This window comes from Thunnus thynnus, chromosome 1 (assembly GCF_963924715.1).
Source record: "Thunnus thynnus chromosome 1, fThuThy2.1, whole genome shotgun sequence".
In the NCBI taxonomy this organism is placed as follows: Eukaryota; Metazoa; Chordata; class Actinopteri; order Scombriformes; family Scombridae; genus Thunnus; species Thunnus thynnus.
Genome location: NC_089517.1, coordinates 24,413,585 through 24,437,462, shown reverse-complemented (window position 1 = coordinate 24,437,462; position 23,878 = coordinate 24,413,585). Strand labels below are relative to the sequence as shown.

Here is a 23,878-nt window from a genome sequence, read left to right as displayed (position 1 = left end):
ATTTTCACATTAGTGCGCATGTAACAGTAAACTCTTCTGACACCAACAGGAACAAATGAAAATGTCCACTAGACAATAATATTTCACAGAACTTTACTGTCACATTCATGTGTTTTTTAATATTTATACCTCTTTGTTAGCTTAGCTTTGTTGATTTAAAGCATGATGTGACACCAGATAAAGTTAAACTAGTTTGCAAACCAATTACAGCATTTATTGAATGACTGTAAGAAATATAAACAGACAAAAATAAAGAGGTCTTAATCACATTAGTGTTCTCCACTCACAAACGATGGGTACTGGGCTTTACTCTTTCCTCTCTTTCACCTGTCCTTCCTACCTCAGATAAACAGAATCCCCTTGTGACAAATTGGATGATCTGTTTTTCTCATTATTATTTTCCTTTTACTGTTATTGTTAATGTTTTACACAGTGAAAAATTAAATTACTCACTGTGGGACTAAAAAACACTCTGAAAAACATTAAAGCATTTTTAATAATGTAGCTACCCGACGGACGGAAACTGAGGAAAGGGCTGAAGTTCAGAGTACACATGTTACATGAAGGGAAATTTAGGAAATAATGTGCTGCTGTGAGTTTGTTCAATGACAATATTATGTCATATTATGAATGTTATTTATTTTAATATGTAAAATTTCACTGTAGTCATAGAAAGTGATATTTAACAGTCTTCCACGTATATTTGTTGTTCCGCTCTGTTTTACTCTTTCTTTTAAACAAAATATGAACTATATATATCTATAATATATCTATAATGAGCAGTTAAATGGTTGAGCTGCTTATATTTGAAGATGATGATGGAATGAAAGTATATGGAGACACATGCTTTTGGCAGAATTAGCTTATCAAACTGTATCCTTGCTGATTGATGAAGGAGTCACTGCATGTTACTTGTTCATACAGCCAGACAGAGAAATGTATCTATTCCCGTAGAAAAAGAAAGCACCTACTGTTACGACTCACGCACACATTATGGTAGACAATGCACATGCAGGAATGTATGTGTACGCAACAGCAATAAGCCAGCTAATGAAATGTATCTTATTGCACTATTGAAAAAAAAAAAAAAGTACGCAAACGCTTTAGACTGCAATCATGCCTTGGCTCGATCATCATGAATCAGCAGCGCTTTGCCTTGTAGACGACAGTTTTAGCTGCCATGCTTGCCTCATATACGTGTATTGCCTTATATTAGTACAGTACGCTTTGCTTTGTCTACCTGACGTGTATTATATTTGCTTGTGTATCTAATTTGACTAATTTTACTAATTTGAAATTTGACTATATATGTTTTTTTGTTTAATTTGGACATATTAATTGTTTTGAGATGTGTTTGACAGCTACGGTTCAGTATTTCAAGGTTTTGTGCTGAAGTTTCACATGTGAAGTTGTTTAAAGGCAGTATAGTTTTCACTGATAAACCTGAATTTGTTTGCTGATTGAGTGTAACGTCACCTAATCATCGGACGGCCTCCATTTATCGACATGCATCACCTCTTCTGTACAAGGATGTCCACAGAGAAGCTGTGGTTGGTGAGTCATTAACTGTGCTATTGATGTGACAAAATAAAGTCATTAGTCATGATCAAGAGTCCGATGTGTTGTATTTTATGAACTTTGATTCATTTAATGTCTGACATTTTGAACTCATTATGGGCTTTTACACAGGAACTTGGACTAGTCTTAGTCTTTGGTGTAAATGATACTGTAAATAATACATTTTAAACTCAGTTAAGTCTTAGATATCCTTTAGAATTACAGTATACCATACAACATAATAAAAATATAACGCATAACAGCAGCTCTAGTACTCATGTCATAATGCAATGAACATATGACATATTACATGGTGTCAGGGTTGATGCTTGGTGATTAAACACATTGTTCTTTTATTTGTTCTTAAAGCTCTGGACTGCCAACAGGTTACATCTCTGAACTGCTCATCCCCTCCAGACCCCTCAGATCTGCTGACCAATCACTGCTCTCCATTCCACGCACCCAGTTAAAAACAAAAAGTGATCGAGCGTTCTCAGCTGTCGGCCCTGAATTGTGGAATAGTTTGCCGCTAACGATTACAGTGCTGTTTGTGTTGAGATTTTATCTGATTTTTTAAATCTCATTTATGTCTGTGTTGTTATTCTGATCCTGTGTTTTTTTGTTTTATTGTAATCATCAATCACATAATCCTATAATTTAATCCCCCTGTAAAGCACTTTGGACAACATCTGTTGTTTTTAAATGTGCTCCATAAATATATTGACTTGATGTTGATTTATGATTATGCATAATGTAAGAATATCAGTGGAAATAAAGATATAAAAACATGAATTAGAAATTAGAAATTAAGTAATTGTCAAACATTGAACCTGCAGTTTTTGGGGCCCTGCAGTCTTTTGTAATCATTAAACTAAAAAATGACATAATTATGTCTATAAGGTGGTCAAATGACCCAGCATGCAGTGACACAACCCCAGACTGTTGCTACTGAGGATCCGTTCTTCAATAATATATTAATAGAAAAAAAGATGATTACGTCTGTTGAAAGCAGAATGTGATCTTGGTCAGTCTGTCTGGTTTAATAAAAAAGTGCTTTTGGTCACACTTTGAAATTTAGGCTCTGCTCTTACACAATTTGCTTGGTAAAATAATGATTGAACATGATGTGCTGTGCTGTGGTTACAATATTTTTCCTATCTCATCACTTTGAAAGTCAGATGACAGGCTGATTAAAGGAAGAGAAAGTAACTCAACTTCTCTGTGGTCAATGATCCAGAGCATGACAGTGACACAGCCAAAAAAAGGCTCAAAGTCAACATCAATTCAAAATCATGAGACACTTCTCAAACAAATGAAACTATTACTGAGTGCATCTCTCTTATATCTCAAAACATACTGTGTTTTAGTCCATGTAAGTATCTTAGAAGCATCTTAATCAACAAGAAAACATTATAACAGAATAATTACATCAACATAGATGTTAATGTTGTAGTTATTACACCACTAAATGCACAGACGATTAGGGTATACTGTATGTTTGATTGTCTCTCATAAAGTAATCTCTTATCCAATTACCTTTCTTCAACTTTTCCAAAAGGACATTTTAAGTTCGAAGAATAGCCTTTAACCACAACTTCTAACCACTCAAATAAGAACAAGTGACCTTCAGACCTGTGTTTGTTAAACATTATAGCACAGAAACTAATAAGATTTTAAATTGACAGTAAAAAGTATTCATAACTAGGATGTGATAATGACTGTTGGGATTTGGTGTCACTATTAACAAAGATGGACTAACTAAGCAGGCCTACCAGGACCAAAGGGTCCTCTAAGCCAGAACATCTTTTTGGATTGACTGTTACTGTCATTTCTCTCAAAACTCACCTTTTTAAAGTCACTTTTAACTCATGCTCAGCTCTTAGTCCAATACTTTTAAATGAGACTATGTCTTTTTTGTCTTTTATTCTCTTTTACTGCATTTGTTTTCTTCTGTTAACACTGTATCTTCCCTGCTACTCTGTTGTTGCTGCTGTTGTGTGTAACTTATTTTAGCCAATTCATTTATCAGTGTAAAGCGTATTTGAGTGCCTTTAACCTCTTACTAGGCACCACCATTTTAATAAAAAGGTTACTGTCCATAACCCAAGTGTCCCATGGGTGGGACAGTGTCGTCTAACAGGTTTAAAGCGCTGTATAAATAAAATATTTCTCATTGGAAAGGCAAAGAGCTCAATCATGATCATGTTGTTGTTTTTGTTTTGTGTTTGCCTATAAAAAGTCCAATCTGACCTTTCTTTTATATATTATTATTTTATATATTTTATTTCCTTCATAATACAGCTGGTTGATAGAAGGGTACTATTACATTATATATTAACCATTTTTCCAAACCATTCTGCTATTATTATTATTATTATTATTATTATTATTATTATTATTATTATTATTATTATTATTATTATTATTATTATTAAAGTTTTACTAATTTTGACACTGCAATCAAAGTAAAGTGGTGAGATTTAGCACCTCCTACAGGTCAGATTGAAGTATTGCATCTCGACAATATAACATGAAAACAGTCTGTTTTTTCCAGTTATATATCCAGATTATTGTTCTTTGAACATGCCTACATGTACTAACACCTGCACGGTGGTCACACCACAACAGCCGCAGAACAGAATGAAAAAAGGAAGAGTGAAGTATCAGTTTGATGATCGATGATCACATGAGCTGCATTCATGTGACTGTTTCACGTGGTTTCAGGGATAAATGGAAGAGTAGGAGGGCTCTACTCACAATCAGTTTTGTTCAGTCCTGTGACAGTTGAAGAGGGGGGAACCTGGAGCTGAAAATTTGATTAAGTTCACACCAACAGCTGACAAACTAGCTACAGGTAACTAACTCATTTTGTTGTTTTTGTTTGTTCGAGAACGCGCAGCTTTATGCTCCGAATGTCAGCCGTTTGTTGTCATGTTTACCCGGTGACTTAACTGTTAGCCGTTAACGTTAGCCAACGTTAAATCTGTTACTTTTCTAGTAAAATCAACAGAGTCAACCGCATGATCAGTTAATGTTTTGGACTGATATCGCCTCATTTTATGCAAAGAGCAACTTACGTCGCTCGACACTTTTGATAAGTGTCGCTCGACAGAAATGACATATTTTCGACAGAAAAAGTGTCGCTCGACACTTCGCCTTCATGTCGCGCACCTGGAGCATGGATGACCTGGAGAGTTTTGTTACGTCGTATTTTGTCGCTTAATGTATATCTCAAATTGTGGTCGTTGTTTTTGTTTCTTTGTTTCTTTGTGTGTGTGTCTGACCCAGTTTAGCTTCATCGCGCTCAGACGTGCTACAATAAAGGCGTAGGCAGCAGGTGGAGGTCACATACAGACACCAAACACCTGTTTTTAATGAACTTTGACACTTTGATGTGATAAATGAAATCTGGTGTTGGCAGCATCTTAGTTAAATGCACTGAAATGAATTTAATAAGATAAGTTTACATGAACATCACACATGATACTGAACATTCATGCACAATGAAAGTGAAAGCAGGGTTTATGAGAGCTTGAGGGAGCCATCAGCTTCATAACCAAACAAAAGAGAGGTGTTGAGACTCGTTTTCGTTTCCGTTATAAACATGTCTGTGACACAATAGCAGGTCAGAGGAGATGGTGAAGTAAACCTGACTGAACTGAGAGTCGACTAATGCAACCTTATCATTAATAACTACATAGTTTCCACTCTAGAAATGTTCCCACCAATGCAAGTTGTCACATTTGCAACACACAACAGGACATTTCAAACACAAGGACAACACTTTATTGTCAATTAAGTCTCTATAAGGCCTCAGATCTTTCCCAGCAGGCCCTCAGCATTGTGACAAGGAATGAGGAAATCAGTTAATCTATCAGTAGACAAACAGAGCAAACCAACCAGATTTATAGGGTAGTATTACATGCTTATCAGACTGTGTGTCACCTTGTTGATATGTGCAGCCAACATGTGGAAGAACATTATATTATGAGTGTTTGAGGATACAACTCAAGGATGGGGAGCTTCTGATAAGTCAAGTGTCTTGACATTATTTCCAGATCATAAAATACTATACAGAATATTGTTTTGTCCCACCTACAGTACCTAAGTTTTTGCATTAAATAAGTTTAAAGTGTTTCTCTTCATAGGTACTCTTGCATCATGTTTAGTGTAGCTGTAAATGACAATAAAATAAAACTATGATGAGAAGATAAAGTAGCTGAACATAATGTGGTTAGAAGCAAAAGGTCTCCTGCAGCTGACCTCAACCCTGGTTTCACTCAATAAGAGCGCTGGTGAGGAAACTAAAATGTTCCTGCTCTGTGGCTTTGGTGCTGACTCACCTGTTTTTGTCTTGATGATTAACTTCCTACGCTGGGAGAACATTTCACAACCCCTTTTGGTTATCATCAGAGATACAGGCCTTCATTTCCTATATGGTGACATTTTAGGGGAGATCACAGCCCTGCAGGATGACTCAGCAAGTTAATGCAGCCTTTGTGACTCTCGCTATGAGAAGTGTTTATGAAGTAATTGACGTAGTACTGATCGTTTTAGGCCATGCAGGTCAGCATGCTGATGGTTCACTTCCCCAAATCACATCCATCCACTAAGTATGACTGAACCACTTCTCTTAAAACTTCACAAATACGTGCCTTTCAAACTTGTCTTGTCATTTGAATTTTTCCTGTGCCCCATTGTGATTTTTATGACATAGTTTGCACACAGTTAAAAGCCTGCACAACATAGAGGGAGTTCACAGCTATAGACATTATGTAAAATAATCACTGCCCACACACACATTTAAACCTCCCTGCAACCAGCATGTATGACCTAGTGGTGGAAAATGTACATCAGTAACAAACCGAGAAAGTCACTAGTGTCTATTTTAAGATGTTTTACTAGTGCACAGACTAACACATAGTGATTGCTTGTGGTATTAAAAGTTAAGCACTGACAACACCCTGTTTTGAATTTTAGATAAAGGAAGCCAACTGAATGGAGTTCAGTGTGATTTCATAAGGGAGCAGATGTTCTGTGAACAGATTTTTATTTTTTATTCTTACTTCCTTCTGTGTACTTTTTGCTGATGCGAATCCATTAGCCTCTGTCATGTGATTATCAAATCAGTTTCACAGGAATCCATCCACAGACTCGAGGTGTTTTCACTGGATTTTCTTCTGCTTTTTTCCGTAATAGAAACCAGACATGCCTAAACAGGTGTGCTGAGTTTTCATGTACGTCACCAGACCAGCCCTTACTCTCCAGAGAAAATCTGTGTGACACTATGCCAGTGTATTCATTGATAGTTCAACATTTTCATAAATAATGCCACTTAAGATCATATTGGCTACAGACAGATTCAGATGATGGTGGTGAGGTGATTTTTGGATAATCTTGCCTGGTACAGTTTGCAAAAAAAAAAAAAAAATCATCATTTGTTGTCCTTTTTTGGATTGTCGGGGTTTGAAGTGGCATGCAGGATTATTCCATCATGTTTATAGAAGAGCACAGTGTCTGCACTGGTATTGATCTGGCTGCACCACCCTTCTTATCCTGAGCACACCCCATGCTTCAATTTAAGAGGCTACATTATGATCTCTCATCGATCTTTGTCTGGAAGTCATCTGATCTCAAAACTCACTTGTGCATTTCACCTCTGATCATGTGTATCCTGCGTGCCATTTGAGAGAGAACTGCTTTTAAATGGGAACTGAAACTCTGTATAATCGCAGTTATGTGAAAAACACTGACAGTCTTGTACAAAAGTGTGTGTGTGTGTGTGTGTGTGTGTGTGTGTTTAGGTTTAAATCTAAGGAATGAGTTGAAGGTGCTCATGTGTGCTCATGCAGCATGTTTAGCCACTGGAAAGGATTCCTAACTAGCATGACTGGGTCTAAGCGGTTTTCTCCGCTCTCTGTGTAAACTGTATGTTCCACTTGTAGCTGTAACAAGAGTGTTGCTGTCTAGTCATCTGTGAGCATTTATTTTATCTGCTTAGTTTCAGGACTCAAGTTTCAGGAGGGTGTGTGAGTGGTGAAAGTGAAGTATGTTAGTATGATCTTGATTACAAATGTGGAAGTTTGAGTCAAATGTGTTTTCATAAACTGCCTCATTTCCTGTTGATACATCGTCTGTCCTATTTTTAATGTTTTTAAATAAGTTTATAATTATATACAGTCAATTGGGATTAAGTTCTGCTTCTTTTTTTTTTTATAGTTATGCAGCTTTAGCTTTAACTGTGACATATTATGATTCTCTCAGCATCTGAGTGTAGGAAAGTTAATATACATGGTTTGATTTGGTAATTTATGCTAAGGTTTAGTCACTGAATCCGAATTTATGTAGAAATATTGCCATAGCTCACAACTGTAACATTTAATATGAATAACAAATAAACTTGTGTCCTCATTTTGTATCTTTCAAGCAAAATGTGGCGTGCAGCCCTCCTCTTATTGGCTGCCAGCTTGTCGGTGAGCCTGGCCAGACCCCGCCTCCACCCACTGTCCAGTGAGATGGTCAACTACATCAATAAGATCAACACTACCTGGAAGGTGAGTTTGGGTTTTGTTCTTTGTTTTTTTTTAATCTCGTACGTTGTTCTTGCATCTGTCTCGTCTTCAACAAATTGTTACCTTGGACGTATGAGTCAGTGGGTGTGTTCAGTTTTATTTCCTCAATATTTGCCCTAAATCTGCTGCAGGCTGGTCACAACTTCCATAATGTGGACTACAGTTACGTCCAGAAACTCTGCGGTACGATGCTGAAGGGACCCAAACTGCCAGTCATGTGAGTCTCACATAGTCTGTCTGTGGGGGTAAAAACGTGAGGGGGGGAAACACACAGGATTAAATGTTTTTAATATGCCTGTATTCACTTTCATTGTGCCAACACATCAGTGAGAGCATGTATTTTGTCATGTCGTGCATCTCCTAATTATTTATAGTGTTCATTGGGCTTAAAGCAGCAGCTTCATTGTTTGTGAGCAAGACGCTGCACCACGTGCTCACTCATGAGATACAGAAGTACATGAAGTCTGCTTACGATGTAGTTATAGTAGCACACAGTAACACTTGACTCTGTAACACTGTGTTCTCCTCTGCAGGGTTCAGTACGCTGGAAATGTGAAGCTGCCAAAGGAATTTGACTCAAGAGAGCAGTGGCCCAACTGTCCCACTCTGAAGGAGATCAGAGACCAGGGGTCCTGTGGATCCTGCTGGGTGAGGAGGGGAAAATCTTATTGCTAAAAAGATGATACCATATTTAACTGGGATTGAGGATGAACATTGTTGTTGAAGAAACAGGTTGTCTGGGGAATTTTGTTTATGATTTTTAGATTGTGATTAGTCAAGTCCGTTTTATTTATATGGCCTCAAATCACAAACTTGCCTCAAAAGGTTTTGCAATCTGTACAGCAAACTACACCCTTCATTCTTCGACCCTTTTCAGACAAATTTAAGATAAGGGAAAATTATACCTGCCCCCCCTGAGGAAAAAAAAAACTCATCTGGAGGACAGATTACCAATGTTTCTGTTGTTCTCTGTTGATAAATTACTTCTAGACTGTTTTCCTGTTTTTTAATGGTTTGTATTTGTGTTTCTGTGACGTGGCTTGGTGGTTCTGCTCACAGGCATTTGGCGCTGCAGAGGCCATCTCCGACCGCATCTGCATCAACAGCAATGCCAAGGTCAGCGTGGAGATCTCTGCGGAGGATCTGCTGACCTGCTGTGACAGTTGCGGCATGGGGTGAGACACAGCAACATGGGAAAAGTTTTTAATTTATGTGCACAAATACTGGCACTTAATAGCATGTAGAATACATAAAGGCAGACTCTCTGCAATGATGCAAACGTGGATACATTTGTGATTTACATTTCTTCCCCTCCTTTTTTAGATGTAATGGTGGCTACCCTTCAGCTGCCTGGGACTTCTGGACCAAAGAGGGTCTGGTCTCTGGAGGACTCTATGACTCCCACGTTGGTGAGTGATGTGACACGTGTGTGTGTGTGTGTGTGTGTGTGTGTGTGTGTGTGTGTGTGTCCTTTACAATCCTGACACCGTCTTTGTGTCCACAGGTTGCCGGCCCTACACCATCGCCCCCTGTGAGCACCATGTGAATGGTAGCAGACCTCCTTGCACTGGGGAGGGTGGAGACACACCCCAGTGTGTCTTGGAGTGTGAGGCTGGATACACACCCAGCTACAAAAAGGACAAGCACTTTGGTAAGAAAGGCAGGAGAATAGTTTTGATCTCCTAAATAAGAGTTTGGGAGAGATGAGGGTTAAATATGTAAACACGAGCTCTGTAGCTGAGCTTACTCACCAGTATTTACTTAATAAAAGAAAACCTGTGTTATGTTCTGGCTCTGATTCCCCAGGAAATATTCTTTCCACTTCAGTTTACTAATATTATGACATTATATTTGGTTGTGATGCTTTAATGTGACTCAATTTTGCTCTGTTGTAGCAATAATAAATACACTAAAGAAAAGACTGAGCTGAGGCAGTTATCTTCATTAATCATCTTTAAATATTGCAGCCTACAGTACATAAATGTTTTTGGTAAAGTTATTTTGATCAGAAATGAAGGTTACTCAGTCAATGTATTAATAGCTATTAGTAAATCTGGTATCAGTGGTCAAAACTTTAGTATTAATCTGTCACTAACAGGCATATATTTACACTGACTGGCTTATACTTGCATAGTGTTTGTTGGATCCCTGATAAAGAGTTGACCAGCGTATGTATCCAGTAATGTCAGATGTGTCACACATGTACAGTATGTGACACGAGCAGAATTCTTATGTCCTCTAGAAGTCCAACCCTGATGATGATGATGATGATGATGATGATGATGATGAACACAACTGTGAAAAATGTCCACAGCACAGGATCCTAACTCAAAGTGTGTTGCAGGTAAAACGTCTTACAGTGTTCTGTCAACCGAGGAGCAGATTCAGCAAGAGATATCCACTTACGGCCCAGTAGAGGGAGCCTTCACTGTCTATGAAGACTTTTTGCTGTACAAGTCTGGTAAGAACACGTGGACCTTTAACACACGCATAGAGTATCTACTCTTGTATGCTCACAACCTGTGGATAAAAGCTGACTGTATGACTTGTTCAGTGACTCTGTTTATTTAAAAAAAAAAAAAAAAAATTCCTTCATGCACATGAACTCAAGTTCTTTACACAACACACTGACTCTCCCCTCTTTGTCTTCTCTATTGTGTTCCTTGCCTTTTTTTTTTTTTTTTTTTTTTCTTGTCTCCAGGTGTGTATCAGCATGTGTCTGGGTCTGCTGTGGGTGGACACGCCATCAAGATGCTTGGTTGGGGGGAGGAGGATGGTGTTCCCTACTGGCTCTGTGCTAACTCCTGGAACACTGACTGGGGTGATAACGGTGAGCAGAGTCACACATTTTAATACTTTTAACTTTCGTTCCTATAACAAAAGTCATATAAACAATGTCCCACCCCCATTTACATATGTACATGAGAGAACCAGGATATTAGAAACGCTGTAAGTATAACAGTCTAAATCACCATCAACCAACAGAAAGCTTAAATCGTCCCATAGTTGAATCAACACATCAATCAATGCAGATATTTTATGCTTACAAACATCCACTTGTTGGTTTTGGGTTTAAGCTTTCTTTTTTTTTTCTTTTTTTTTTTTTTTGCACATTTGCTAAAACTGAGAATTTATGTGTCAACTGTCTTCTCGTTTGTTTCTGGTCTTCAGGATTCTTCAAAATCCTGCGTGGATCAGATCACTGTAGTATTGAGTCTGAGGTTGTGGCAGGAATTCCCAAATAAAAACTTAAGGTAAGACACCAAAACAACATGTAATGGGGATATAAAGTATTGGTCTCTCTAATGTAATGTATTGATTAGTGTTTGTACACAAGCCTCATAGTCCTAAAGTGACTGTTGACCATTTACCGCTTCAGCAGCTCTCATTTCAACTCTGATAGGCTTCTGTCTTTGTAAAATCCTCAACATAGTTTTAATAGTGTGTATGTGATCTGTAGAGCTGCAATGATTAGACCATTTAATTGATTTGTTGTCAACTATTAAATTAATCAGAATCAGGCCATGTAAGTTTGCACACACAAGGAATTTGCCTTTGTGTTTTGGTGCACAACAGTCAAAAATATATACAAAATTAAGTCTATTAATCCTAAATAATATAAAAAAAGGAAGGATTAACAATTTAAAAAATATGCAAAATATATTCTAAGTGAGAAAGCTGCTACAGGTTAATCATTTGGACTAACTTTTTAAGAGAAAAAAATGTCCAAATTCTGATTCTAGCTTCTCAAATGTGAATATTTTCAGGTTTTTGTTTTTGTTTTAGTATTCTGACAGTAAACTGAATATCTTTGAGTCATGGACTGGTTTGTTATGGTTGGGACAAAATAAGACATCTTAGGACGTCATCTTGGGTTTAGAGAAACAGTGATAATCTGTTAATTGAGAAAATAATCGATGGATTAATCAATAATGATATCTAACTCTGTTTGTTTGTGTTGCAGGTTTGGAGAGGCAGTGTCATTACATAATCACTAGAGGGAGACACACTCGGCTTGCCTAAACTTGGAACTTCTCAACACCTTTTTAACTGCTTTTAGTCGTGACAGTTACAACCCACTGATCCCCGTGCACACATAGCATGAGGTTTTTCTATTGACAGCAGACAGAAAAAACTTATAACCTTATCTACATGAAGATGGTTTTAGTAGATTGAGTATGACAGCAACTATGTGTCACCATTTTTAAGACATAGTCAGTCTAAAGGTTGCACAGGAGGAAAGACACATTAGTACATTTGATTTTATCTCAGGTGATTTTGGGTGGACCATAACTGTTTGAATTCCCCACCCCCGTCACATGTTTTTGCACTGGTGGAAAGTGTGAGCTGTTTTACAGCTATGTGATTGACATAGATTATAAGATTCTGCCTAATGGAGCAGAGGAGGTCAGTTTGTTTGAATGTGTCTAATTTTAAATGATCACAGCCTTCATATTGATTGCCATTTTTATTTCTCAGTGCCACCAATGTCACTCCACAATGTTAGGAACTACTCACTGTAATTTGTGCCTATTAGTGTTTTTAAGTGTTGAGTATCAGATGAGAAATGTAACATTTTTTTTTTTTTTAAATATATGGATGGATATGAGATGGAGTGTTGTTGTCTGCCTTTATAGACCAAAAATATTGGCACATAGCTTTTATGTTCTGAATTAAATAAAAAAATTTAAAAAAAATCTGATTACTTTGGCTCCCAGTATGGTGTTGTTACTCTTGAATGTGCATCATGGAATTTCATTCATGTGACATTTTATCTGAGTGATTTGAAGCCTCCTTAGCCTGATAAGACTGACTCGCTAGGAAATTGTGGGTCAAGATGTGATAGATAATGAGCAAGTTATATTAAGACTTTATTGATCCACAGACGGGAAATGTGCAAGTTGATGTGAATCTATTCCCATTCAGTTTCCATTGCATCTAAACAACAAGAATTTGGGTGGTGGTTTTGAGATGAACTGATGAATATTCATTCTAAAGCAAAGTGATAACATTTTCTGTTATATGTTAGCAGGATGAGCTAGAAACATCCTGCTTCTTAAGTCATCTGTACCGATGAATGAATGAACTTTATTTATATATAGCTCCTTTCATGCACAGAATGCAGCTCAAAGTGATTTACAATGCAGCAGCAAATTTTAAAAACATAAGTCCAAAACCACACACACACACAGTGATAATTGGGGGGGGAGTCAGAAATGCAGTTGATCTCAAAGTTTCAAATGAGTTCAAAGTTTCCATACTTCCGCCTTGTTGTCAGCGTAAACAAACACTCCCACTTCGTAGTAGAAAACAGTTTGCTCGTTTTAAACTCCGACCTGTTCCCTTTTCAAATCTGTAACTTGGAAAACTGTGTTTGGGCTAAAATAAAATACTAACTAGATTTCTTTACATGAAAATGTATGTAAGTGGTTCACACATACCGAAACATAACACAGCTGGAGCAGCGCTGTATTGAATAAGTGACTGAACTACATCATTCCGCCCATTTAAGGTATTTCCGGGACACTCCGACTCTCAAAACAAACAGACAACCCAACGCTCCTCTCTTACTACTGGTGGAGCGGGCGGAAAGTGCTAGCTCGTTACATATAGTGAGAGCCGCCGGAGCTAGCGAGTCAGCGAGCGATGGAGGGAGGAGGCAGGGTTTCGTGGATGAAATATGGGCCTGTTGTGTCCTTGTTTGTGGTTCTTTTAGCCTTCTGGTTCCGGTCACCCCAGAATGGAGTACTGGACGACCGGCTGGACACCGTGCTGTCCTCTCTGCTCCGGGCTGAGCGCAAAGTGGGAATGAACGACGTCACAAGACCGAAAGTGGCTGTTGGTAAGTGCTAACGGTGCTAACGGCAGCTAGCCTAATCTCATTAGACTTTAGGGTCACTAATTGATCAGCTGGAAACCAAATAAGCATTACATTAAGGTTATTTAACTGCTAAATTACCGATAATCTAGGTTGACGTTAACTTCATTCATTGCTCTCATTTTTAAATTAAAAATAAATAAATTAAAGTTGATTGCCCGCTGTGTATACTGGAACTTTGAAAGGCTAATACTGATGTGACTTATTACAAACTTTAGTAAGCCATTGAAAATAAGGAACAAAGGAAAGATAGGCAGTAATGTTAATCTTAAATTAGACACAGACTTTTTCAGTGAGTGCTGAAAATATCAGGATTTGTGAGCAAATGACAGACCAAGTGAAATGTAGGTTGGAGATCTAATGTCTGGTTTTGTGTGCTGTAGTCAAACCTAACTCTGTGAATGAGGGGTGACTCTGTAAGATGTGCACAGTCATCGTTTTTCAGTCCAGACCAGCATCTTTTCTGACCAGCTGGAACCAGTTTGTTCCTCCATCGTCCAACAGGACACCACAGAGACATATCATCTTCTCTGTGGAGCTCTGCAGTCCAGGCCTGCTGTGTTTAAACTGATGAGGGACAATGACAAGTGCATAGAAATATGGGCAAGTAGGTGCTACAATTTGCACAATGAATGCAGGAATGTGGTTGAACTTATGGGCTAATATCACTAGTATAAGTGGTAGCCTATGTGTGACATGTCCAGTACAAACTTGCCTAAATAGTGGAGGCAGTTGGGGAATTGGGGGATGTACTTACCACTGTTGCTGTAGTTAAAAACCATAAAGAATGTATTTTTAGGTTCCCCTGACTTCAGCTTTGGTATGAAGACAGCTAGTTATCAGCCTCACACTGTTGACAGCTCCATGGTCTCACACCCTCACCTTTACACAAAGGCATAGTATAACAGTGAGTGGTACCACCTAAGTGACTTGTGCCTCAGCAGTGGTCATCAAGTCATTATCAGTATTAAAAGGTGGATTTCTGCACCTGAAGACAACAAACTGCTTCAGACAGGTTTCTAATCCTATCTTGTCCTTTTGAACCTTGATACAAACACACATCAAAAGTGATGCCCTATCTGTCCAACCTTTACCCAGTTGACAGCCACGCAGTCAAACCTGTAAACATTGTAGTTATCAAGTTATTATTCAGAATTAGATATATTAACATCTCATGTATAGCATAGTTACATAATGTCTCAAAAAGTTACATCTAAACCTTATGTATTGCTATTTGGTGCTCCGGATGGTGAATTAGGGTTACAACACAATGTTCCTGACAATATGATAACAAATATAGCTGCTACATGTTGTTGCCTGCTTTCTTCTGTTCCGATTTTGCATGTTGTTTTACCTTTGTCTTGTGTGATTAATGTGATTACACAATATGTTGTTATGTTTTAACTGCTTGCGCTAAATTAACAGCTGAAACTATATTGGTGTATCAGATCATTTGACCAACCGAGGTGGCAGACAAATGTCGCACCATCAGATGCAGCTGCTCGGTGGTTTCCCTCTGCTCCGTTTACAAAAGCTGCACACTGGCATTACCTTTCTCTATGTTCTGTTTGTACCTTTCAGTTTGACCACAGTACCTCATAAATATCTTCCTGTTTCACAACCATCTTCCTGCCCCGTTCCCCCTACAGGCCACCTCTTTATCTCTTTTTATCGTCTCCCTCTTGTTGTGCATCGCTTTTATTGCATATTTATCTCTCTTTGTCTTTCTTTTCTGCCCCTCTCTGTCACCGCAGGTTTTGGTGGCTGTGTGGACCTGATAGTGGATGGAGTATCGTTGCTTAATAAGATTGGCCTCCCTCCCACAGACCAGCCGCTACATCATGACTACATAGAAAACGCTGAGCAGCTGGCTCAGAGCTTTGCCTACTTCTTTGCACCAGGAGCTGCTGCAGAGTAAGTGGTGCTCAGTCTTTTCTTTGTTAGGACAATATATGTGACTCTTCTTATCCATCTGTTATGTGAAATGTGTGTGCTGTCAGTGTGTGTGTGGTTGGATGGGTAAGAGGGGGAATGGCAAGAAGATATTATTTTTGTGAGGCTTGACATCAGCCAAGAGTAGCCGATTAGTTACGCCCCTCAGGCTGCTGTGCTCCTGACTCATAGTTCCCGCCTCACATGCTCTTTCAAAAACAATCTTTTATTCCACTGTGAAGTTAAATGGATTTATTTTTAAGATCCATGCATACTAATAAAAAGTGCCAAAACAATTAGTCAGTCAATCGATTAGTCCATTGATAATCAATTAAAAGTCATCAAGCAAAGATGCCAAACCTTCTCTGGGTTTTTGACTGTTGGTCGAACAAAACAAGCACTTTTCTCTGTCTGCTTTTTTGTTTATCAGTTAGCATCTGGGCAGCCATTTTAAAGTATTAGGGATTAAGATTTGTGCTGTTGAACTCATCTCTCCTCTCCTCTCTGTCATTGGTGGCTGCTCCTGTTGTTGCTGTGGCGCCTGTGAGCCTTTGTTCATTGTCTGGAATTAACACCTAAAGGCAACAGGCTTGCAAAGTCATCATGGAAAGAAAGGGCAAGGCAATGTGTGAGAGAGACAGTGAATGAATGTTGTTTCCAGCATTTACAGTATTTTACTTGCCTGTTTTTCATATAATTTACATTTGTAGATAGAAAACACATCAACCGAATGACAAACTTATGTGGATAAAGTCTGAATTCATAACTTTTAAGCTTTTTAAGCTAAATGTTTTTTTAAGTTTTCATTTTAAGTTGCCCGGTGTGTTTTGCTTTTACTTCTGTTTCCCTTCAGTTCCTCTCACTTCACTTGCACCACAGTTTCAATTTTACGTCTCTAGAGAGAAAAGGGTAGTGTGTGACATATAGATGAGCGTGAAGAGACGAGTTAGGCTAACCAGGCTAAACTCATATATACTGTTGTCTGTAGAATGTTCTGGTACATTTAGTCTGTTTTAGGCTACAGTTTTTCAAACCTTCTTTCACAACACTTTTTTTTCTTGTTATTTCTGTGTGATTGCCTCACTTTTAGCACTCGGAACGACAGGACTGTGAAGTCAAAAATATTTCTGCTTTTATCAGAAGGCTGTCAGTGTTCAAAAGGCTTTTCAGGAGCCTCATAGCAACAAGTGGTGCCACAACCTGCATCTCCTGCACTGCCGAAAACCATAGAAGAGTTTATGTTGACTCGCACTTAACTCGCACTGTACTCTTTCTATTGCTTTCTCAAATGTCTTAAGCTCTTGTGCACTTTATCTTCTTCCCTGTATCCTTAAGTCCTATTTGTAGCACTTCTACTTATGTCGTGTACATTTCTTTTTCTTGTGTCTTAAACTTAAATATCCTTGATACACGTCACCCATGTGTTTTCCCAACAGAGCTTCATGGCATAAAACACCTCAGTCCTTTTGGTATAAGACAAACAAGTAACATTTTTGAGAAGAAGCATTCTTCTTGGGGAAATCCATTCAAATGTTTTGAATTCCCTGTTTCATAGAATTTTGGTTACACACATTAATGTCTGGGAACAGATCAGGTCAACAAGTCTCTCAGGTTTAATTACATTGGTTTTATTTTTTAGAGCATATTTCATACACAGTTGCAATTTAGAAATTACATAAAAGTATTAAAATACAAGACAAAAAGAAAAGGTGTTTATAGAAAATGATGCAAGCACTTTCAAGTTCTTGTCTTTCAGTTTGGTCATATGTTCTTTTCTTTCTCTTGCAGGCGTTTTATGCTAAATGACACCCTCTTTAGTGAGCTGGTGGAGGCGTCCCGTGATTTACCTGGGAACAGATGGTCAGTAGGTGGAAATGCCCCGGTAATGGCTGGTCGCATGGCAACTGAGGGATGTGACATATTGCTGGGGGGAAGCTTCAGCCCCGACTTTACTGATGTCCTGTCCCAGCACATCACAGGTACACACACACACACACACACACACACACACACACACACACTGGTGCATCCTTAATGCCTTGTAGGATCCCTTTGTTTCTCTCAACGATTTTACTTCACTCAATAATTTTCCTGCATTCTCCTCTACCCTTCCTTTCCCTTCACCTCTTCCTCTGTGCTCCCTACTCTCTTTTAATGAAACTTGTTATCTCCAACTCCATCCTCCCTCTGTCACCTACATCTGTCTCTCCAGTGGCTGGTAACATAGTAGAGGAGCCAGACATCCATCTCATCCTGGAGTATCCATCTGGTGCCAGCTGGGGACACTATACCTCACGTAGAGCCAACAGGTATGTGTTAACTGATTGTTTGGTGAAGGTTTGGAGAACCTTGAGGAATCACAAATTGCAAACTACTTATATTTGAGCCAGCGCGGTATTTCACTGTATACGCTGGACTTAGTGAATGTTGTGAACAATAGAGCTATGAAGTGTTCTCAGGCTCCAAGATGACTGTGTTAAGCCTTATGTATATTTATGTGGTCTACAGATATATCATCCACAGTGATGACCATAACCCCTACTTGGCCTCCATGGAGAAATTTGCAGAGAAACTTCAAGACTTTGATCCAGATCTGCTGGTGGTGGGCGGACTGCAAATGATGGACAACTTCCCTTTCCAGTCAGGTAAAAGGAAATTGGTGACGACCTTTCAATTCTTGCTGATGTGGAACATCTAGCATTAGTTTCAGCTGCTTTCTGTCGCACCACTGAAATGGGATAGTGCTAAAATTCATAGTTTTTAAATCACAACAAGATAACGGAAACAAGTGTTTGATTCTCTCTAGAATAATCTACAGAGTAGGGCTGGTGTAATTATACTTATTTCATATTATTTTTATAATCATTAAGGTGAAAATATGTTATGCTAAGCTAATCATGTTAGCTTGACACATTCAATCAGATATATAGAGAGTGACGTGTGGTCACCACCAGCCAATCAATCCAGCCAATAATAGTCGAGAGTTGAATTTGGCAGGACTTTGCCCACATTTTAAATAGAAGAAAAAAGAAAAAAGTGGTTTGATTTTTGAAAGAAAGTCACTCTGTTTGTTATTGCTTTGTAATGAGTGATTATAACTTGGTGCTGTTGCTGTTATTCAGTCATTTCATTTGTCTCCATTCCTCTTCTTTCTTCTGTCCTTTTCTGATATCTTACCTTCTCTGCCTTTTTTGTCTGTCATACTCCACCTCACTCCCTATCGCCTTGTCATCATTCCAGGTGAGCGTGATGCGCTCCTCTCCCGCTTGGCTGACCTGCTGTCCTCCTCATCTCCCCCAATTGGCATCCATTTTGAGATGGCCAGTTTTGTAGAAGAGAGTATAATGGAAGACTTACTTCACTATGTCATCCCTCATGTATGTATGACTGAACAATTAAATCAATCGCAATAATTCACATGATACTCAGAATGACTAGAATGATTACAAAATCATAGGGGTGAAAAACTTATTATAACTATAATAACTAATATATATCCCTAGTCTGAAAAATAATACCAGGTAGTGTGAAACTAGATTTGCGTAGTCAAATTTGTTGAATATATTTATAAACAAAACAATCCGTGACTCAACAGAAGTTGTATTTCCCTTCCTGTATATTTACATCTGTTTAGTGTATTACTTGCTACTGTAGTTTCTAGCTGTATTACAAAGTTGAAAGATTCCTTCTTTTCTCACATGTTGTGAACAGTATTGAGAAAACATAACTGTAAAACCATTGCACATGTAGGAATATGTTCTGGCCCATTTTATTAATGGTTACTCACAGTTATAAAATGCTGTCTGTGTAGCTACAGCCTGATGTAGCTAATATGCTGCTGTGCTGTAGAAATCCATTGATGGATGGAAACACAAAAAAGATGCTGCTGTCTCAGCCAACACAGCAAGTATGGTTCATTCCTCTCAGCTCAGAAAAGTAACATGCCAGTCTAAACGCCGAAGTGCATATATGAGTGTGACGTCCACCTGACAAAGAGCCATTTTTAGAATTGCCGTCACAGAGTTTTTTTCCAAAATAAATTACACTTTCCATGTTGATCACAGTGAAAGATTATATTACTGCCAGATGTCTGTCAGTCAGTTGGTCGGTCTACTACTTTAATCCAGACTGAAATATCTCTACAGCTATTGGATGGATGGCAAATAAATTTTATAGAGACATTCATGGTGCCCAGAGGATGAATTCTGTTACCCTGACTTCTCCTGTAGTGCTTCCAGCAGGTCAAAGTTTTCATGTATACTGTGAAATATCTCAACATCTACTAGATGGATTGGCACACAATTTTGTACAGATGTTCATGGTTCCCAGATGATTTTGGTGATCCTTGACTTTTCCTTTAAAACCACCAGAAGGTTGATATTATACAGTTTTGGGTGAAGTGACTCAACAACTTTTGGATGGATTGCTATGAAATGTAGTGCACACATTCATGCCCCCCTCAGGATAAATTTTAATCATGTTAGCAGACATTAGCATTTAGCTCAGAGCACTGTACACAAGTACAGCCTCACAAAGCTGCTAGCGTGGGTGTAGACCCTTACACCATATTCACACCTGGCATTAAAATGCAATCTGTATCAGGATACGTTATGCTGATATGGAAAAACGCATGTTAATATAAGACTTAAAGGCACCATGTTTGTTGACAAGTCTGCCAGCTCTGCCTAGCTAATTTGCATATTGAGATTGATCACAACACAGATACTAATGAGAAAACAAGAGAGCATTTAAATACCAGGTGTAAATGCAAAGTCCCACAGATCAGATGTCATTATCCCGATAACGTGTCCAGATACTGATCACATGCTAATACTGGGTGTAAATGGGGCCGTAGTCTTGTTTCAAGATGCACAGTACAGAGGACTGCATGTGACTCATCCTGATTCTGCTTTCCCCAGGCGGACTCTTTAGGGATGAATGAACAGGAACTTCCCAACCTGCTCAGTCTACTTAAAGGCTCCAACATCACAGTTTTGTCTGACCCAAACCCCCGTGTAGCTACTGTCCTGGACCAGATGAGGGAGGTCTATCGCATTATCAACCAGCGCTACAGGGATGCCAGAGCAGAAAGTGACAGTGCTAAGGGTAAGCCCCTAACCAGGCTCCATGTCCACACGCTGGCCTTTCAGGCCATGATCGTGACACGCGGCTCCCAGTGGAAGAACACCATGTCAGCCACTGCCAAGGCCTCACTCACAGCTAACCGCCATGTCTGTGGCTCCAATGACATTGACCCCAGCAAGGCAAGGCTCATCATGGACGACTCGTTCTCTGTGAGCCGGCGGGAGGGCAGCCAGCGTATTCCCCTGCAGGAGACCAGGCCTGTCAGCTGCTGGGATGAGGAGGACTACGAGATCTGCGTGGCGCCAGTGCTGGTGTGCACTGAGGTTTACCAAACTGCAGGTGGAGGAGACAACATCTCAGCTGCTGGTCTGGTGCTGCAAATCTAGAGAAGGAAACTAAAATGGTCTATCTGCGTGTTGTGCTAACCAGAGGTTGGCAAACAGCGTGACTCTGGAAACTTGATCTAGGTGTGATGCAACATAGCCGTCTTGGCAAACACAGGCACTGACTGTGACAGGTATCAGGCTTATGCTATCACTTCTGCAGCTCACAACCCAGGTGGACCATGAGGAAAACCGATTATCACTCATAGGAATCAGATGATGGGGTAAAGTGGTTTGGTCATCAGGTTAGACCACCTGATTTTTTTTTTTTTTTTTTTTTTTTTAATTTACAGGCTCAGTATGTCTATGGACATACAAGAATATGTTATTACACCATCTTTGCCAGAGTGCAAAACCCTTTTGCATTCACTTTATTTGGTTTTAGAACCAAAACTTTGAGTTGAAACTGTCCTCTTCTGCCCCACTTTTTATTCAACATCATGCCGTCATCTTTGCCAAATCATTGTAGCCCATCATCCGACTCTAATGATTGTAATCACCCGTTCTCTATTTCTCCAAGGCCTTACAAGACTCGGCCTTCAGTTGGGATGTGATAAAGAGGGATGGGGTTTGGATAAAGTCTTACAGACACGGGGTCGATTTTATAGGGATGCAGTATAGCTTTGCTCCGGTTGCAGGGCAAAACCCCAAAGTTTAGTTTAGGCTACGAGCTGAAAAACTAAACTAAAATGATCTTTGATGAAACAAAAGTCATCAAACCTGTGGTTCCACTATACAGCAAATTGATAACTGTTATTACTGACTATTGCAAATTTCAGATGAGGCAACCTGACAGATCCTGTCATACATAGAAGGTCACATCTGAACCCTTTTAATGAGAAGGCTCCATCCTGCCTCATCCCTCTCTTATCTTATCTCAAAGGCAAAGAAGATTTAAAATAGAAAACTAGTGTTGTGATCACCTCCCATTCTTCCCAATATATGTGAAAATTTTACATACAGGTTTGGGTGTGTTTGATTTGTTTTAATGTTGTCATTCCTCTGTGTGTCAGTTGCAGTGCAATAATGCAAAAAGCAAGTTTTACAAGACCACTGTTGGTAGCTGGATATGATGTCACAAATGTCCTCTCTACCTCCATCCTCTTTTTGTTTCTTCTTCCCATTTTCCTTTGTCATACGTCTCTGTTGTCTGTCATATTTCTTCCTTGTCCCCTATTCTCATCTCATGTTTATTTATAGCTTTTTAAGGACCAAATAACCAGTGTGGACTGCTCCAGAAAACAGTGCTGTAAGGCAGAAGATTGGCAGCTGGTTTTCACATTCTCACGAAATACAGTGAAACACTGTCTAGTTTATAGTTTCTCATAAAACCATGGTGTTACCCACCTTTTAATCTGTGGAATAGCGGACCACTCTGAGATTATATTTTCCATGTTTAGTCTTCATCTCACTCATAGTAGGATCAGAGACCAGATATTTTTCTCCCTTTATTATCCAGCTACCATAAAGACCCACATACTGCTGATTGTTGGATCTCTAATGGTAGTCAGGCCCACTGCCACTTCACACACACACACACACACACACACACGCATGCACACACACATACGTCACAGCCACTATGTTTTGGATTTCAATTTAAAATAGAGATAATGTAGAATTTAAAATTGGGCCCTCTCTCTGAATGGCCATTATCACACTACCATCTCACTCTTTTCAGGGTTGGATCACTTCCATTTGAAACTCTATTTACTCAACTGACTGGACTTAAATGAAAATGATGTGATCACAAAGTCAAACATTCCTGCACAGATCCATCTTCAGTTGTTTTCTCCATTCCCATCGAAGTATGCTGCCCACAAATACACTCAATATGGAGTGGAGTGTTGTTTTTTTTGTTTGCTTACAACATGTATTCATTAGTTTTGTTAAAACTCGCTCCTCAAAGAGCAAATTTCATTTTCAGAGAGAAACACATTCATTTATGCTACAATGCAACAAGTATGAGGTCGAGAGAATATGAACCTAAAATTAAAGGAATCCCTTTAAATGTTTTCTTTGTATCAAGATTGTACTGATGATTATGTTTGATTATGCTGAAGGTAAATGAACCTTATTCTGTCTGTCTGACTTTTGGTGTTTAGTGAAAAGGGAATGTTTAATACAGACTTTTTCTATTATTTCAAGCCTACGTTTTTAATTTTCTAATGTGTTTCTCTTACGCAGTGATTGGAAACCAAGAGTAACGGGTCGTGTTTTTACTGTGAAATGTTTAAAGCAGAACTTCAGCATGCATTCATGCTCGGATCGAGAGCTGCTTGCATTTGCTACCATATCATTTACTTATCTAAGTTCTAGATAAGTCCTCTCATCCATGTTCCAAAGTTGTGTGTAACTGTTTCATGCATGTTAACTATTCAATGCAGAATCACCTATGATAAAAGGCTAAGCTGATACCACGATCATTGCTTTGTTTATTTATTTTATGATACTAGGGGTCATCTATTAAT

General features: G+C 38.9%; 2 protein-coding genes across 2 annotated transcripts; both read left to right on the top strand.

Annotated features, from left to right (window-relative positions):
* The first annotated feature begins 4,260 nt into the window (after positions 1 to 4,260).
* ctsba (cathepsin Ba) lies at positions 4,261 to 12,831 on the top strand. The gene is made up of 11 exons (XM_067592296.1): positions 4,261 to 4,411; positions 7,985 to 8,111; positions 8,261 to 8,346; positions 8,663 to 8,777; positions 9,189 to 9,304; positions 9,453 to 9,538; positions 9,634 to 9,780; positions 10,474 to 10,590; positions 10,831 to 10,959; positions 11,301 to 11,383; positions 12,094 to 12,831. The coding sequence occupies exons 2-10, from the start codon at positions 7,989 to 7,991 to the stop codon at positions 11,372 to 11,374; spliced, it is 993 nt and encodes a 330-aa protein (XP_067448397.1). The 5' UTR covers positions 4,261 to 4,411; positions 7,985 to 7,988; the 3' UTR covers positions 11,375 to 11,383; positions 12,094 to 12,831.
* An 832-nt stretch (positions 12,832 to 13,663) lies between these two features.
* On the top strand, positions 13,664 to 23,830 carry adpgk2 (ADP-dependent glucokinase 2). The gene is made up of 7 exons (XM_067592286.1): positions 13,664 to 13,971; positions 15,762 to 15,921; positions 17,728 to 17,918; positions 18,152 to 18,248; positions 18,448 to 18,584; positions 19,180 to 19,316; positions 20,859 to 23,830. Exons 1-7 carry the CDS (start codon positions 13,776 to 13,778, stop codon positions 21,408 to 21,410), a joined length of 1,470 nt encoding a protein of 489 aa, XP_067448387.1. The 5' UTR covers positions 13,664 to 13,775; the 3' UTR covers positions 21,411 to 23,830.
* The last annotated feature ends 48 nt before the right edge of the window (positions 23,831 to 23,878 follow it).

Bases quoted from the DNA above. Each gene is read 5' to 3' on its own strand.
- ctsba (XM_067592296.1), top strand. From the start codon at position 7,989: ATGTGGCGTGCAGCCCTCCTCTTATTGGCTGCCAGCTTGTCGGTGAGC. The intron at 8,112-8,260 runs GTGAGTTTGGGT...AATCTGCTGCAG, and splicing joins AGATCAACACTACCTGGAAG to GCTGGTCACAACTTCCATAA. The intron at 9,305-9,452 runs GTGAGACACAGC...CTCCTTTTTTAG, and splicing joins TGTGACAGTTGCGGCATGGG to ATGTAATGGTGGCTACCCTT.
- adpgk2 (XM_067592286.1), top strand. From the start codon at position 13,776: ATGGAGGGAGGAGGCAGGGTTTCGTGGATGAAATATGGGCCTGTTGTG. The intron at 15,922-17,727 runs GTAAGTGGTGCT...TTTCTCTTGCAG, and splicing joins GCACCAGGAGCTGCTGCAGA to GCGTTTTATGCTAAATGACA. The intron at 18,585-19,179 runs GTAAAAGGAAAT...TCATCATTCCAG, and splicing joins CAACTTCCCTTTCCAGTCAG to GTGAGCGTGATGCGCTCCTC.